General features: G+C 46.8%; 4 protein-coding genes across 6 annotated transcripts; 2 read left to right on the top strand and 2 right to left on the bottom strand.

Moving 5' to 3' along the window:
* Positions 1-39: 39 nt before the first annotated feature.
* LOC108045756 (synaptojanin-1) lies at positions 40-5,524 on the bottom strand. 3 transcript variants are annotated; one of them, XM_017125172.2, is made up of 4 exons: positions 5,415-5,524; positions 3,117-4,681; positions 832-3,051; positions 40-770 (listed from the first exon to the last, which is right to left on the bottom strand). In XM_017125172.2, the coding sequence occupies exons 2-3, from the start codon at positions 4,572-4,574 to the stop codon at positions 853-855; spliced, it is 3,657 nt and encodes a 1,218-aa protein (XP_016980661.1). In that variant the 5' UTR covers positions 4,575-4,681; positions 5,415-5,524; the 3' UTR covers positions 40-770; positions 832-852. The 3 variants fall into 3 exon arrangements, with proteins under 3 accessions (XP_016980661.1, XP_016980660.1, XP_016980662.1); XM_017125171.2 differs by having other exon boundaries at positions 5,405-5,496; XM_017125173.2 differs by lacking the exon at positions 5,415-5,524 and adding an exon at positions 4,932-4,950.
* Positions 5,525-7,614: 2,090 nt separating this feature from the next.
* On the bottom strand, positions 7,615-9,917 carry LOC108045759 (ceramide glucosyltransferase). The gene has a single exon (XM_017125177.1). The coding sequence runs from the start codon at positions 9,574-9,576 to the stop codon at positions 8,260-8,262; it is 1,317 nt and encodes a 438-aa protein (XP_016980666.1). The 5' UTR covers positions 9,577-9,917; the 3' UTR covers positions 7,615-8,259.
* Positions 9,918-10,326: 409 nt separating this feature from the next.
* LOC108045752 (damage-control phosphatase ARMT1) lies at positions 10,327-12,225 on the top strand. The gene is made up of 4 exons (XM_017125164.2): positions 10,327-10,733; positions 10,790-10,906; positions 10,969-11,701; positions 11,764-12,225. Exons 1-4 carry the CDS (start codon positions 10,451-10,453, stop codon positions 12,071-12,073), a joined length of 1,443 nt encoding a protein of 480 aa, XP_016980653.1. The 5' UTR covers positions 10,327-10,450; the 3' UTR covers positions 12,074-12,225.
* A 202-nt stretch (positions 12,226-12,427) lies between these two features.
* Positions 12,428-15,279, top strand: LOC108045754 (damage-control phosphatase ARMT1). Its single transcript, XM_017125166.2, has 5 exons — positions 12,428-12,603; positions 12,743-12,848; positions 12,912-13,008; positions 13,517-14,383; positions 14,645-15,279. Exons 1-5 carry the CDS (start codon positions 12,515-12,517, stop codon positions 14,794-14,796), a joined length of 1,311 nt encoding a protein of 436 aa, XP_016980655.1. The 5' UTR covers positions 12,428-12,514; the 3' UTR covers positions 14,797-15,279.
* The last annotated feature ends 39 nt before the right edge of the window (positions 15,280-15,318 follow it).

The following is a 15,318-nucleotide window of genomic DNA, read 5'->3' as shown; positions in this document are numbered from 1 at the left end:
TGTATTCCAATTAAGACCAAATATTGTTAGAGAGCATCATGTGTTTTGAATAGCGACTACAGCGGTCCAGCATGTTTATTGTGTTGAATGCTAATTTGTTTGTCATTACTTTAATCTTAGGCGTAACTTCAACGTTTTAACAGAGTAATTGCAATTTCTTAATTGCATTGATATACTTTTTTTGGTCAACTAAAACACAAATTTAAATGTAGCCTCAAATTGACCGAATACAACGATAGGTTAACAATGTGGAATAATAGGTAATTTTTGTCAAACGTTTTTCAATAACAATGGATACATATGTTTAGGTATATCATTCATATTGGAATCTGTTACAAAGTTCGATTGCTGCTCCAGAGTTTATACTTTTATTTCATAATTTGACTAGTACGGCTATAATTCATTTAAACATTACATTATGTAGAGTAGTTTAATACTTTGTCGCTTATATATTTCATTATTTGTTCGTCTTCGGCGAATCCGGTGCAATTGGGTTGAGTACGTCTGGCCAGCGGAAAACAAGTACAAAAAGAATGTAACACAGTGGGGTCGTTTGGGCTTTAACTATGTGGAACTATTAGTTTACTTTAAATTTAGTTTGATTCCGGCTATAAACTATCGAAACAAACAGGTAATACACTAGTAACATAGATTCCATGCGAAGTGCAGATATTGCCAGGAGTTCTTCTCCACGGATGGCCCAATATATTCGAGTATATTTAACATTAAATACAGCTTTTCGGAATGCAATCGGAGTGCAAGACAGCGAGCTGAAATGATGGAGTATTATATTAGGGAAATATAATTATCAAAATATACCAAATTACTCACCCCGTGTGCGTAGCTTGATGCTCAGTTGTTGGCGGGTCGCGTGGGCAGCGGTGGAGCATTGCCGCTCCTATTTGGTATGGGTGGTGGGCCCCTTCTATTCGGCAGCGGTGGTGGCGGTCCCATCGGTGCTCCCATCACTGGAGGGGGCCCAGCCGGAGGCGGATGGCGTGGCTCCGGCACATCCTCCTGGATCTCCTCGTAAATGTTACTGGCGGTTTCGTAGGCGGTATCGGGTGGAATCTGTTCCTTGGGCGACGGCACTTGCCGCGTGGGCGTCGAAACGGGCGTGGCCTGCTTGCTTTGCATTTGGCGAGGCGGTGTCGGCGGTCCGGAGAGCAGTACCGGAGCCGTGGGCGAAGCCTTGCCCGAGGAGGAGGTCGACGAACTGGCGGAAACCAGTTCCGTGGGCGATTGCGATTTCGAGGATGGCGTGGTGTCCATCGCTGGAGGACGAGGCGGGGCCGGCTGCGGCTGAAGCGGCGAGGGAATCAGGGGTTGAGATTGCGGTTGAGGTGGTAGCGGTGGCTTCGCCGGCTTGGGCACAATGCTGATGACCCCGACGTGGGGTAGGTGGCGAGGCGAGTTCTTTGGCGACATAGGCATTGGGGGACGGGCCGGGGGTCGTGTCGGCGGCTGCTTGGGTCGCTGCGGCAACTCCGGCGTTATGGCCTGTAGGAGCTGCGCATGCTCCGAGGGATTGGCGCACAGCGGTATGGTGTTGGTGGTGCACAGTTCGATCTCACTGTCCACCAGATGCTGCCAATCGCTTGACTTTAGCTCCAGGATAAGGTCTAGTCCGCAGACTTGGGTACTCTTTTTAGAGGCCGCATTCAAGGCCGATTCTCCATCTCGAAAAGTTACCCACATGGTGTCTTCCACATAGCGCACCAAGGTGACCTCTCCCATCTTGGATAGCTCGGCAATTAGGGCTGACATCACGTTCTCATCGTAGATGGTGGGGCCATCCTCATCCCCCGTCGATGAAGACTCCAGTACATGCACTACAATTGTGGAGTCCGGCGGTCCCAGATCACGGATCACTTGTTCAAAGACTGCACGTCTACGCTGCTGGTCGATCTCCATGATCTCCGCATCAATAATGGCGATCACGGGCCGATGGTCGCTCTGCTTCAGCTCCGAGCGTCCGTAGTGGATCAGCTTGCCGGGATTCCAGGCTGAGGCGGCGAAGTCGCCCTCGGCCAACGCCTTCCTTCGACGCCAGAGCACCCGATCCGTCCAGGCGGGCGCACGCTGCTTCTCCGACGTGTCGTAGTCGTCGCTGAACAAATCGTACTTGTATGTGGGATCGAAGCCAATCTCTCCTTCGAGGAACTCCCCAAAAACATTGCCCGCCTCCTGCTCCTTGCGCAGCTGATCAAACTCGAGAACGGTAGGAAGATCTCCATTTCGCACGCACTCCTTCAACTCGTCCTTTTCCATGTCGATGCGGTAGTTGAAGTCGCCGCACCAAAATACCCAATCGTGGGATTTCAGGGTCCTGCCCATCGGAAAAGCCAGTTTCCGGGTGATTTCCGCATAGTCTGCGTTCCTTTCGGCCACCTGGGACTGCCCAGCTGCGAAATGGGCGCACACGAAGCACATGGAAGTCCCGTGGAGCACAAATCGAATGGCACAGGCACCTTTATTTCCAGTGGCACCGCCCAAGCCCGTCTTCACGCAGTCGATGGCCACGTCCCGGATGTGCGGCGCATGCTCCGGTCGGATGTAGATGTACAGGCAAACACCCACCAGCTGCTGGTACGTGAGCAGCACGTAGTCATTGTCCCGCGAGATCGTCTTCTGCAGCTCCTCGGCCCACAACTTGGCATTGTCCGTGCTGGCCGCCATTATGTTGGAAGCATTCAAATCCACGATCTCCTCGAATCCGATGGCGTATATATCTACCGGATGATCGACGTGCTCTGATGGATTGTTCACGTCCACCAGCGCCTTGGAACGGGCAAGGGCGTGGCAGTCAAGCAGCCAGTCGGCCAGCGAGTCCTTGAACACAATGCTGCGGAAATGCTTGCCGCCGTTGACGTTGTAGGTTCCCACTGCCACACGGGCCATCCGAGGACGCACATACTCCGTGTAGCGCTTGCACAGTTCCCTCAAGACGGTGGTGGGAGCATGCAGCATGTTGGAGGGCAGCAGGATGCGAGCCCGATCCGCCAGTTCCGAGCTAAGCGTGGAGCCCACTAGCAGAACGTCAATGGCTTCCTGAAAATTTAATATTTATAATAAGTAGCAAAAAGAGAGTTCTTGTATTGATTATCACCGCTTACCTGCTTGGAATTGTCTAACAGATTGTTCTGAATAGTCCTGGCTGCCGATCGTGCCCCGTCCATTAACTTGGATCCTCCCTGGATGGCCCCGGTGCCGGCGTAGATCTTGCTGACTTCGTTTCCGTTGTTAATCCACATCTGGCGGAAGATCTCCTCGAACCTCGAAATATTCTGCTGCTTGCCTCCCATTTTTAACGATTCCAGCTGCAAGCCAAGCGTTTCCAATCCGAGGTAGGTCTGCACACAGTTCGTCCTATCCAGACAGTCCAGGCAATTCGTGCGCACCACACCGAACTGCTCGCGCAACACCTGACCACTGGACGCATGGAAGACGCCATAGTTGGCCCCACAGGCCACGATTCGCTCCTTGAGCTTGGCCAGCGCCGAGAAATTGCCGCCGCGGCATTCCTGGTGATAGTCAAATACCACGTGCGGCACATCCTTGTGGGCTGACATCCCGTGATGGCGCTGGAATTCGTTGCTCAGCATAGCCTCACCTTCCTTGCTGCCAACCAGAGAGCTGCCCAGTAGGTTCACAATCGTCTGGTAGCCATAGCGTTGCCTCATCATGCTCATGTGGCGATCAAAGGCGGCGGCCGAGGTCTCGAACCCTCGCGATAGCTTCACCTTGTGCGAGCCCACCTGAACTCCGGGCTGCTCCCAGAAGAGCGGCACTGAGCCCCGCGTCTGCACATAACTGGTCACATCGCCGTCCACGTAGATCACCTGCTCCGTCTCCACGAAGTTGGCCACATAACCCTCGTCGTTGGTGCCGCGCACATTGAACCGCGTGCCAGCCCGCTCGCAGCTCAGCCGGGAGATGATGGCGGCCCGGGCCTGCTTGGCGCCGATATAGACGGTGCGCACCTCCACGGAGCCGCACATGGCCTGCAGCAGCCAGGATTGGCAATCGATGCCGAAGCGCATCAGGTGGATGTGCATCATGCGGTTCCAGAAGAACCGATTGTCCGTCTCCTCCGTTTGCTGGCGTCGCTGGGCGCAGAGCGTGATATCAAACCGGTGCGATGGCGCTCCGGATGCCGAGGCACTGGCATTCGTGTGGGCAAAGTAGAAGGTGCCGGAATTAAGCAGCTTCCGCACCTCGCTGATCTTGTCCTCGTTGGGCGCGGCATTCTGCAGCGAGACGAAGGTAGTCTGCGTGATCCGGAATATCTCGATGTCGCCGATCTTGCCCATGGACACGCAGCCGGTGACCAGCACCAGAAACAGCACCGTGCTCTCGCCGGCGTTGAGCTGGAGGGCACCCAGGCAGCCGTAGGCGTCGCACACCTTGTTGTACTGCTTCCGGATCACATCCGTCTCCTGTTGGGTAAGCAGGGCCACCGCGTGGGACTCGAAAAGGATGCTGTCGCTCTTGTGCCGGTGCTCCAGTAGAACGCTGTGCGGCGAGGGGGCAATGGACTTCTCCAGCACACGGATCACCTTGGACATGGCCATCTTGCTGGAATCTCTCTGCCTTTTTCTGATTTTTTTAATTCCTGTGATCTAGTCCTTTGCTGTCTGCAATTCAAGTGATCTGGGGCGATTGCACAAAACTAAGACATCTGGGGGTGAAAAAGAACCATTTTAATTGTGGGTGTATTTCACATCCAAATGAAATTTTCAGTAGGCTTATCGGTTTTATAATGCTAATTTCAAGCTTATTTCATTATGGGTTGCTTAAATTGTTGATGGTATTTCCTGTATTTTTTATCTCAAAACATTTTTTATTTCTCTGAGTAAAAAAAATGTTTAATTTAAACCAACTTAAAATACAGTTTTATCATTAAATGTGAATAAGATGACTTGAAATACTTAAGTATTCTTTAACAGAACAGTTCTATACTCTTGAACATAAAATTTAAACAAAGTGAGGTAAATCGGAAAAGTTTAGCTAGCTCAGCAGACACTTTAAACTGAAATGGCACTATAATTTTGGTGGCCTGTTAAAAATCAATAGGCAACTCTTAAACATAAACAAACCGAAAAGCAAAGGAATTTTTCCAATATTTCCGCCTCCCACTCAAGTTCACGCACACACATGCAGGTTCACATGCACCGGCGACAGCTGTGCTCTCTCTCGCACTCTCCCACTCTCTGCGTGTGTGTGCGTGTGACTGATAAACACTTTCTGCGCATTGTATGGATTTTTCACATGCAATTCCCTGGGAATCGACTGTTTTTTCAGGCAGTCAACAATCGCACCGCCTTGCGAACACTAATTACAGGAATCACCGAAGTTCACAATGCCATTGGCAGCTTAAATTAGTTGTTTAAGGGTTTATTACCGTCGGATACCTTTGTTTGCGATTTTATTGCAAAATTCTCGAGAGCTTTGTCCAGTATGACTGTATTTTGGTTGCGGCGAAACGGCTGCATTCTTGCTCGCCTCGATAATTATCGATATATCGATTTAGATCAGGGCAATGAACTAAATATTTGAATTTTTAGTAAGTACTAAAAAAACAGAGTCAAATGTATTGACCAATTTATTTTAAAGATAACGCCAGACACTTGATGATAAAACGAGGCTAGTGGCACTTTATCAATGGCGTCCTTATAGCTGGGGAATCTAAATAATTTGCTGTCGTATCTTAATCGCTCAAGACTGCACACTTTTCTATTTAACAGATAAGAAAACGCTCACTTTTGGGAATAATATGATTCGGCCGCTGGGGTTACTCCGGCGCTCCCTTTCCAACTCATTGACAAAAAGTTCAACATAAAATATAAATGATTAATTCATATTGTTCATACAGTGTTGCGGTGTACCTAGATACTTTTACCTAGGTACGTTCCAAGGTAACAAAATGTGGTACATTAAACTTATCTAGGTTAACAAATATGTGTCTATCTTTTACATTACCTAGGTATTGATTTTAATATATGTTATACATTTTGAGTACGGCTTTGCCTACTAATTGTAAGTTCCATTTTTATTCTTAGTCAGATATAATTATCAGTGCTTGTAAAAATAGCATTATTTAACTGCAACTTTGAGAAAAGCTTACTTAAACCCAAATGATGTAATCTTCTTCTACCTCACCCAGAAACTGGGAAAATGGTGTACCTCTTAATTTACTTTTTTCGCAAATACCTTCCCCAACATTGAATATTTACACTTATGATATTATTGGTATACGAAAACATTATTAAATAACGAACATCAAACTCTAGTAAAAAAGTCCCAATGAATTTGTATATTTTCAAGCAACTTTGTTTCAAAGTTGAAATGTTCGCAAGCTTAGATTACAAGCATCTTTAACTTGAAAGATTTTCACGTAAGACAATGATATATAAAATAATCATATAAGTTGTCATATAAATAATGTTATTGTGTATTTTTGTGCACGTTCCTAACGTGACCATTATGCTCCTCTAAAGACGATTAGATATATAGCCCAATGAATATTCGTAATCACAACAAAGAAAAACTTATAATTGTAAATCACAGAGAATCGGGTGATTCATTCCATTCCGCCTTATCAGAACCCAGAGGCCAATAATAAACATGAGTTGCGTAGCATTCCATGCTCTGTGAGAGTGCAAGCAAACGCTATTAAGTTTGATGTGATGTTTATTCGGTAATTTAGGCTAAAGCTACGAATTTATTTCAAAAATACATTCTAAACATAGTTCGATTTAGCTTGGCAAACGAAGTAACAATTCTAGTCAAAGGGTTTTTGCAGAGCCCACATTTTATCTAATCGCTTAACTGAAAAACCAAGAGGATTGCCGTGCCTTGTTTATTGATAAAAATTGATTAAATTACATAATTCCCCGCCAAGATATGGCCGATTTTGGAATATTTAGCACGCCTCCCCCATGTACGTCATTCCAATTTAATTGCATTTCACCCATTTTAGGCTGGGCGGGTGTGCAAAAAAATATCAGCAGTCGTTTTATAGTGTGTGCCCACCAAATATATCTATCCTGGTTCATTAGAACCGCCTAATTGTTATTACTTAATGCGTAAGCTAAAGGCGTCGGCCTTGGTTTGTTCCGGACCTGCACCGGAGGGTCCAACTACATCCTCCTCTTTGCAGCTGATATGCCTTCACTCCTATCTGTAGTCGCAAAACTTGTAAATGTTTTTGTGTCGCCCTGTTGTCATGGCTTAAGTTCATTAAGATAAGCGGCTCTGTGGAAAGAAATCGAAAGAATTCTCCCCCAGAACAATCCCATTCGATCATGCGACTGGAAAGTTCTATATATACTGCCTCTATTGTATGTACTTTGTAATGATCGCCAGCCTGACCCATCACCTCCCACATAACTCAGACGCAAGGGAGCAAGATCATTCATAGAGAGCCGCATTAAAAGCGGACAGAAGTCGAGTCAAATGTGCGATGATAATTACGCTGAAAGTGAGTGTGGCGTTGGCGATGGCGTGACTAAGCCAAACGTTTCCCACCTTTTTGGTCAAAAGCCCAATGACTCAACTAACTGATAACCAGAACGATCTTGGAAAAGCGATACCAAAACAAACAAACATCAATCAGAACCTAATGGGTTTTCATACGCACGATCGTTTCGATTCGATTTATTCAATGGCATTCCCTTTCGGCGCTTATGTACAGAAGCTGGGGCAAACAAAAAAACACAAACAACTCAACTAAAAGTAATCATAAGTTTAGGCTTAACGGTAACAATATAACTAGGGTGCTTGGCCAAAATAAATAATTACAATTGAATAAAGCAACAACAGAAGCGGGGAGAATTAACGCAATCATAATGCTAACTAGGGCTTACGTCTGTACAGGCTGGCTACAAAATATGTACTTATTATATACACAGCATCATTAACCAGTTTCCACGAAGCCATCAAACTGCGCCCGGGTCGATCAGCTCGAACGCGTTCATCTACATCTCCGGCGAGCGATCCCAACGATGCGCTCGTCGTCTAATCAGTGTCTCTAAACTAATCTAGGTCCGTTTGCCGCCCTTCGCGTCCAGGAGGAGTGCGTGGATACCGCTCCGCATTCGCCTTTTTACAGCTTTAAGTCTAGACTTACGTAGTGACTAAGGTTCATCTAATAATACTACTACCAGACGCTGGACGCTAAACGCCGCCCGCCAGTCGCTTGCAGTCCGCTGAGTTGGTTGCTCACAAGTACAAAATAACAAACTTAACTAGTAGCTGCTACGACACCAGCAGTCGCTGCTTGGCGCCCGTGCAGATCAGCGTCTCCCCCGTTGATCCCCCGGAGGTTGCCACAGGCTCTAACGTGGGAGCGGGCTGGGGTGCCAGTGGGGCGTTGGCAGCGTCGGAGGTGGGGCTGTTCAGCTCGTAGGCCATGCCGCCCCAGTGAAGCTTGTAGGTGCGGGCGCGCCAGCGGATCGCCGGATCCCAGAGGGCGTGCAGGAACAGATAGGGTCCGGTCAGCTCCCGAAACAGCCAGCCGACGACGAATTCGAACTTGTGGAACGGCATCGAGCCGTGCTGGACGATCGAGAGCAGCAGCCAGTCGGACAGGAACCAACAGAGTACGTGCACAAGGTAGAACACTAGTGGATCCCAGCTGAACAGCACGGAGGCCGACCAGGCCGCTATGGCGCCCAGGATCATGCACTCGGATAGCGGTTCTAGCAGAATGGTGGTGGGCACCATGGCCACGCGCAGCTTGGCCCACCGGATGAGGCGCGCCTGGAAGCTGCCGATGTCGCAGAGGCCGCTGTTCTGCAGCGCCGGCTGGTTGGATATGCGCATCTTCCAGCCCAGCCTTGTCACACTGCGGGCGATAAAGAAGTCCTCGGCCAGGTAGCAGCCAAAGGCCCTCAGGCCGCCCAGCTGGTCGATAACAGCCTTTCGCAGCAGGCAGGACATGCCCGTGTGGCAGTTGATGCCCAGCACATCCGCCGAAAGGTAGATCCTGCTCTGTACCGTCCCAAAGAATACCTTCTCGAAGGTGGCTGCAAACCCATCCCGGTCGCTGGTGAAGGGCATCTGGTGGACCAACGCGTGCTTTTCGGACATGTTCTGCACCATGTCCAGCAGAGTGTCGTCCTTCATCTTGATACCGCTGTCCGAGATCATTACAAAGTCGTACTTGGCGGCCAGGTAGCCCGGATGGATGTTGTTGATCTTGGGATTTACGCCCACGTCGGAGCCACCGACAAAGAGGGTGGCGTCCACCAGCGGGTACTTGGCCAGCAGTCGCTCCACCAGCTGGATGGCCGGGTCCTCTTTGTCCTCGACGCAGAATAGCAGCTCGTACAGCGGGTAGTCCATGGTGAAGAAGGTCTCCAGGTTGTGCTGCAGGTTGGGATCGACGCCCATCAGGGGTTTGAGAATAGAGACACCTGGCAGGGGTTGGGCCTCCGTGGGCAGCTTGCAGGACTTCTTGTGCAGCTTGTAGCGGCCGTAGCAGATGGCTATCACGTGCACCATCCAGGTGCCCAGCCAGAAAGTCATGAAGAATGCCGCGAAGCCATAAAGCGGCAAAGGTAGGTGTGACATCTCTGGTCGTGTGTGCCTGTGGGACTGTGTGTGTGTGTGCGCGGGTGGTGCTCCTAAGGTCCGTATGTGCGTGTGTGATGGCTCCAATTCCGAATCCCCGTTCGTGTGCCTGTGTGAGTGTCGCTGGGTGGGTGGGCGCTGCTATTCTCGCTGCATTTGCTGTGGTCGCTTTGCGGTTTGGCTTGCCCGTTTGCCAATCAGATCAGATCGAACGGATCAATCAAGTCGCAGTCACTGGTCGGCGGTTCTTCGCGTTTTAAACATCTTGCAGACCTCGCGTCGCGTTCGTTGCCCAAATAAAACTGCAAGTAAAATAAAGATAGCCGAGCAGTGCTGTTGAGTTTCGATAGATCGATATAAACACAGTGTTGGCCAACGTTGCGACCAATATACGGAAGTGGAAGGAACACTACCGAGTCACGGTTCACATGTCAGCTGCTTATAAGAAAAAAAAATTACTGCTTACGATTTTAAATCTATATTGTTTAAATTTTTTTGGTTATTATTATTATTATTTAACTTATTTACCGAATCACCATATTTTCCATAATCGTATTTAGTTGAATTATTATTAATCTTCGGATTGCCGAAATGGGTTTCCTTTTTTGTGAAATATATTCACGATACCTTATTATTATCATAAATCTATAACTTTAATATCATTTTTTGACTAATGAGAATCAAATAAATTTACGCATGCAATCACGCATTAACATAACAATACGAACTCTAGAACAAAAAACGCGCATAAGCGCAGCGCGATACACGTTAGCCAACACTGCACAGATTGCTTTCTTTGAAATATCCGTCATAAAAGCCAGTAAATTACAGTAGAATGCAGGAGTAAACGCACAAGTCACAAAAAAGCAAAGCAATGGAATCCTTGTCGAAAGAACCCTCCTCCGAATCCGATCAGCCGGAGGATGACCATCCAGTCAAATCGGACTCGGAGCCCAACAAGATATCGCGAGCGCTGCGAACGGAGTTCGATGCCAAATACCAGATTGTAAACCTGCAGACGCCGCTGAATGCCTTCATGTCGGGTCACTACAAACAGAGCTTCGCGTTCTTCACCCTCAGGAGTCGTCTACCCGTCATCTTGACCAACGCAATAGACACCTTGACCCGGGACAAGAGCGAACTGGTCGCCCAATTCGGTAAGGTAATCCCTGCAAGAGTTTTGGTATGCATCAATTGCTAACTGAGTCTTTAGCCTCAAACGATTTCGCACAGGCTGCTCGCGAAGAGCTGAAAATCATCATTGGATTGATATCCCAACTGAAGTACGAGCTCCAGACAGACAAACCTTTCCACAACTTCACAGGGGAGGGTAAGTGCCAGGTTCTTTCAGTTCTTACTAGTTCTACATATATATTTACCTATTTCCATTAGAACCCGATAGAGAACTCTGGAACAACTTCATCAGTCACCTGCCCAATAACGAGCGCACCTTCTACCAGGCCAGCTCCCTACACGCCGAATGCTATCTGCACCGAAAACTCCACTCCTTTCTGGAGAACAGCATCTTCCTGAAGTCCTACGACTACTTTGCCAAAGTCAAGGAACTGGCGTTGACCGACAGCATGGAGGATGTGCTGGCCCTGACCAAGCACACTCGGCGATCAGAGAACAACCTGGAGGTTTTCAACGAACTGCTGAAGATTAACATGTGGAGCAACTGCAATGATGTGGCCAGCGAGGCGGTGATAGGCAAACAAACGAACCGCCAGGTGTTAGAGAATGTGTCGGCCACCGATGAGTATGTAATCGTCAACCAGGCAGCGGAGATCTGGAGGTGCTTGGACAATCAGAAGCGAAAGAAGCAGAAGCAGGTAGACTTTATACTGGACAATGCGGGCTATGAGCTATTTAGCGATTTCATCCTAGCGGAGTTTTTGATCGAGAAGGGACTGGCCACCAAGGTGCGCTTCCATGTGAAGGCCCATCCTTGGTTTGTCACCGATGTCACAGAGAGGGATTTCAAGTGGACACTAGAGTACTTGAGTCAGCATGCAGACTACATCATAAGCCTGATAGGAAAGAAGTTTCTTCAATTCATCGACGAGGGAAAGTTTGAGCTGGTACCAACCTCGCATTTCTGGACCTCGCCACATGCTTTTTACAGGTGCGAATCGCAGATTTCAATACCAAATTCAGAACTGAAGTATTTGTTTTTCTGGCTTACAGCATGACCCACACGGATCCAGATTTATATAAATCTCTACAGCAGTCTAAGCTTTTGGTTTTCAAAGGAGAGCTCAACTATCGCAAGCTTCTGCAGGACGTTTGTTGGGACAGCACCCAGGAAACGAGCACCTGTCTCCGGGGCTTCCTACCCAGCAATATTTGTGTATTGCGAAGGGTTAAAAGCGAGGTCATCTCCGGCCTGGCCGAAGGCGTTGGCCAAGCGCTGAGCAGAAAGGATCCCCACTGGATGGTATCGGGCAGCTACGGCGTCATTCAGTTTGTGGACGGAACGCGTGAATTTGGCTACTGACTTTGTAAAGCAGCATAAATTATCTGTGGTCAGAGAGCCTGAATCCGGATGATCTGATTTTGTAAAGGCTTGGCAGTTTAAATTATTGATAATAAATAGTCGTTACATATCTAGCAACCAAAGAGAGAAGATTTGAATACATAAAAACTGAAATATCTTTGTTACAAAAAGTTTATTCGAATTCTAAATTAAATAAATATTATAAATATGAATAAAAAAAACAAGGATTTAAAATTTGAATTATAATATTTTACTACCGTTTTCTTGGTCAAAAGAAACAAAATTTAAGCGAAGTATCGTCTGTAGAAGTATCGACTAATTCAGAATGCGGTATTTTGCATCGCACCCCAAAGTGGGCACACTAGGCGCTATATTATCAACTTTCCACAACAGTTCTATTCAGTAAAACTATTTGTCTGGAACCAAAACAGTTCTTTCGAGATGGCTGGAGATCCGGATTTTGACACAAAGAATGGAATTGTAGACGGGCCAACGCCGCCGCACTCCGAACTGGCGGCCCTATATAAGCAGTGAGTAGGGAGGGAGGTCGCTAAATATAGCGAATAGTGTAGATGTTGTCTATATGACTCGAGCACATGTAACCTATCTTGTCTCACACCAATGAACGGGTGAATTGGTTTATTATCATTTAAATTTAACTTATCACAGGAGCTTTGCCTACTACACGTTCCGTGTGCGCCTGCCCTCGACCTTGGCCACCATCGCGAATTCCCTGAATAAGGACAAGGACGGCCTACTGGCCACATATGGTGCAGTGAGTAGTGGGGTGCCCTCCATACCTTGACCTTGAATTAAAGCCTTGCATTTTCCACCCCAGGAAGCATTAGCCGATATTGAACAAACTACAAAGGATGTCAAACAGCTGCGGGAGGACATTCTTAACAATGGTTCTTTGTTGCCCTTTGAGGGGCAGGGTAAGTACTCTGTGGGTTTCAACTTTATAAATTTTAAAAATACATAAAACATTTTATAAGATGACAGTGATTTTTTGTATTATTCAAACTCCCAAACAAGTAAACCAATAGTCAGATTTTGATGACACATTTTTTATTCATTTATGTATTTTCGTCTCGTTTGAATTATCAGTTATCAGTTATCTTGAAAATTCCATAAAACATAATACAAAATGTCGCTGACTCCGGCTACAATAATCATCTCTTTAAATGAGTTTGCACGCGAGACATATGTAATATAGTATTATGAATTTATTATCGAAATGTATTAGCTAACAACACCTTTAAACAAACGAGAAAAGCTTTGCCAAGCCAAAGTTTATAATACTTTTCCAATTATATGTAAATTTTATTAGTAGCTCTCTTGTATTGAAAGGGGATTGATAGAGTCTTAATTATACTATTGTAAGAAGTCCTTTGGACATAAAAATCTGTAGAGTGGTAATTAATTCGTATCCGTTTCTTTTAGATCCCGACACTCAACTGTGGAACGCATTCCTGGAAAAACTGCCCAAGGAGAAAAGGACTTTCTTCTCCGCCTGCTGGCTCTACGCCGAATGCTACATGTACCGCAGAATCTCAGCCATTTTCCGGGCCACCCCCCACTTGTCCGCCCACGACTACTTTAGCCAACAAAAGCAGACAGCTGCCCAGCTAAGCGTGGACGCCATGCTGGCAGTGGCCAAGGCGACGCGGCAGAATGATCGGAACTCGGACACCTTCCGGCAGCTGATCAAACTGAATCTGTGGGGCAACCGCTGCGACCTGTCCATCACCTCCGGCAAGCAGGTGAAGCCCACTGGCAATGCCTTCGACCAGGTCACGGATTTGGAGGACAAGCTGCTAATCGACGGCACCGCGGATGTGTGGAAAGCCCTCGATGGAGCCTCTGGCGACGGCGTTGTGGAGATTATTTTTGACAACGCCGGCTATGAACTGTACACCGATCTGATCTTGGCTGAGTATATCATCGACAAGGGACTGGCGGCCAAGGTGCGCTTTAATCCCAAGGCCATTCCCTGGTTCATTTCGGACGTGATGGAGCACGACTATCACTGGACGCTGAAATTCCTGGCCGAGCATCCGGACCCGACGCTGAGTGAGTTGGGCAAGAAGTGGCAGCGCCTAACCACGGAGGGTAAGTTCGAGCTTTCACCGCTGGAACACTTCTGGACTAGTCCCTACGAGTTCTATCGCATGCCCGAGGTGAATCCGGAACTGTACAACCGCCTGAAGGCGGCGCAGCTGGTGATCTTCAAAGGTGACCTTAACTACCGCAAATTGTTAGGAGATTTCTCCTGGGACAGTACAGAGTCCTTCGAAACCTGCCTGAGGGGTAAGTGTTACATAAAAAATGTACATTATTAGAAGTATTCTTTTCATAACGTTTTCGGTGTGTTGCATCCGAATCGGTTCTGCACGTCAACGTTTTGAGTTGACGTGGACCTAAAAATGTTTCCGACTTTGAGGTCAACTTTTTCAAAACGCTGCTACTAAGTTTTGGTTTCTAGATTCGGAATTTTTACATCGTAATCTATAAAAAAGAATCCTTCCATTAATGAAAAAAAACAAATGTCATATTTGAATCCTTGTACAGGTTTTCGTCCCTCGAACCTTTGCACTCTGCGCACGGTTAAAGCGGATCTGATTTGCGGACTAGCCGATGGTGTGGCGGAGCAACTGTTTGCCAAGGACAAAGAGTGGATGCTGACCGGCGAATATGGCGTCATACAGTTTGCCAGCAAGTAAAACAAGAAATCAAACCAAGGACACGGAAATAGTTGAATTGTTATAGCCTAGCTTAATTGTTATAAAGTAGAGTGGGCTGATTCTAGAGGCGAAATGTAACTATAGACCGTTTTCTAGTAAAAACTGCTAGTTAAATTGTTTTAGCAAGTAAAATATTTGGTAAAACCCAAATTGTTGAAATTCAAAGTACCTTTTTCGTAGTTTGTAAAACTTGCGTTTTAAAACTAGTCAATTATTTGTATAGTACTCCGTTTAAAAAAAAAATGTTGTATAGGTTTATTTATTAAGAAATTTTAACTTATTTTGAAAGAATTATTGTAAATAAGAAAGGTTATTTACATCTTTAGAGCTTTTCGCCTCTAGCATTGGATCCATTCTCTATAAAGCCTTTTGCATTGTTATAAAAGCACACGTTCTCACATCTATGAACAACATCAGTTGCCCAGGGGCAACAAAAAATTAAAAACAAATCTCAATTTGGAATTGAAAATTTTCCTGGCAGAGGGTTACGAAATTCTCCGC

The sequence above is a fragment of the Drosophila rhopaloa genome, unplaced genomic scaffold (genome assembly GCF_018152115.1).
Source record: "Drosophila rhopaloa isolate 14029-0021.01 unplaced genomic scaffold, ASM1815211v1 contig_115, whole genome shotgun sequence".
Classification (NCBI taxonomy): Eukaryota; Metazoa; Arthropoda; class Insecta; order Diptera; family Drosophilidae; genus Drosophila; species Drosophila rhopaloa.
This window is presented reverse-complemented; position numbering and strand designations above follow the sequence as displayed.

Coding starts and splice junctions, on each gene's coding strand:
- LOC108045756 (XM_017125172.2), bottom strand. CDS start 4,574: ATGGCCATGTCCAAGGTGATCCGTGTGCTGGAGAAGTCCATTGCCCCC. Junction 3,052..3,116: donor TGTTAGACAATTCCAAGCAG/GTAAGCGGTGAT, acceptor TTAAATTTTCAG/GAAGCCATTGACGTTCTGCT.
- LOC108045759 (XM_017125177.1), bottom strand. CDS start 9,576: ATGTCACACCTACCTTTGCCGCTTTATGGCTTCGCGGCATTCTTCATG.
- LOC108045752 (XM_017125164.2), top strand. CDS start 10,451: ATGGAATCCTTGTCGAAAGAACCCTCCTCCGAATCCGATCAGCCGGAG. Junction 10,734..10,789: donor CGAACTGGTCGCCCAATTCG/GTAAGGTAATCC, acceptor CTGAGTCTTTAG/CCTCAAACGATTTCGCACAG. Junction 10,907..10,968: donor CCACAACTTCACAGGGGAGG/GTAAGTGCCAGG, acceptor TATTTCCATTAG/AACCCGATAGAGAACTCTGG.
- LOC108045754 (XM_017125166.2), top strand. CDS start 12,515: ATGGCTGGAGATCCGGATTTTGACACAAAGAATGGAATTGTAGACGGG. Junction 13,009..13,516: donor GTTGCCCTTTGAGGGGCAGG/GTAAGTACTCTG, acceptor CGTTTCTTTTAG/ATCCCGACACTCAACTGTGG. Junction 14,384..14,644: donor CTTCGAAACCTGCCTGAGGG/GTAAGTGTTACA, acceptor ATCCTTGTACAG/GTTTTCGTCCCTCGAACCTT.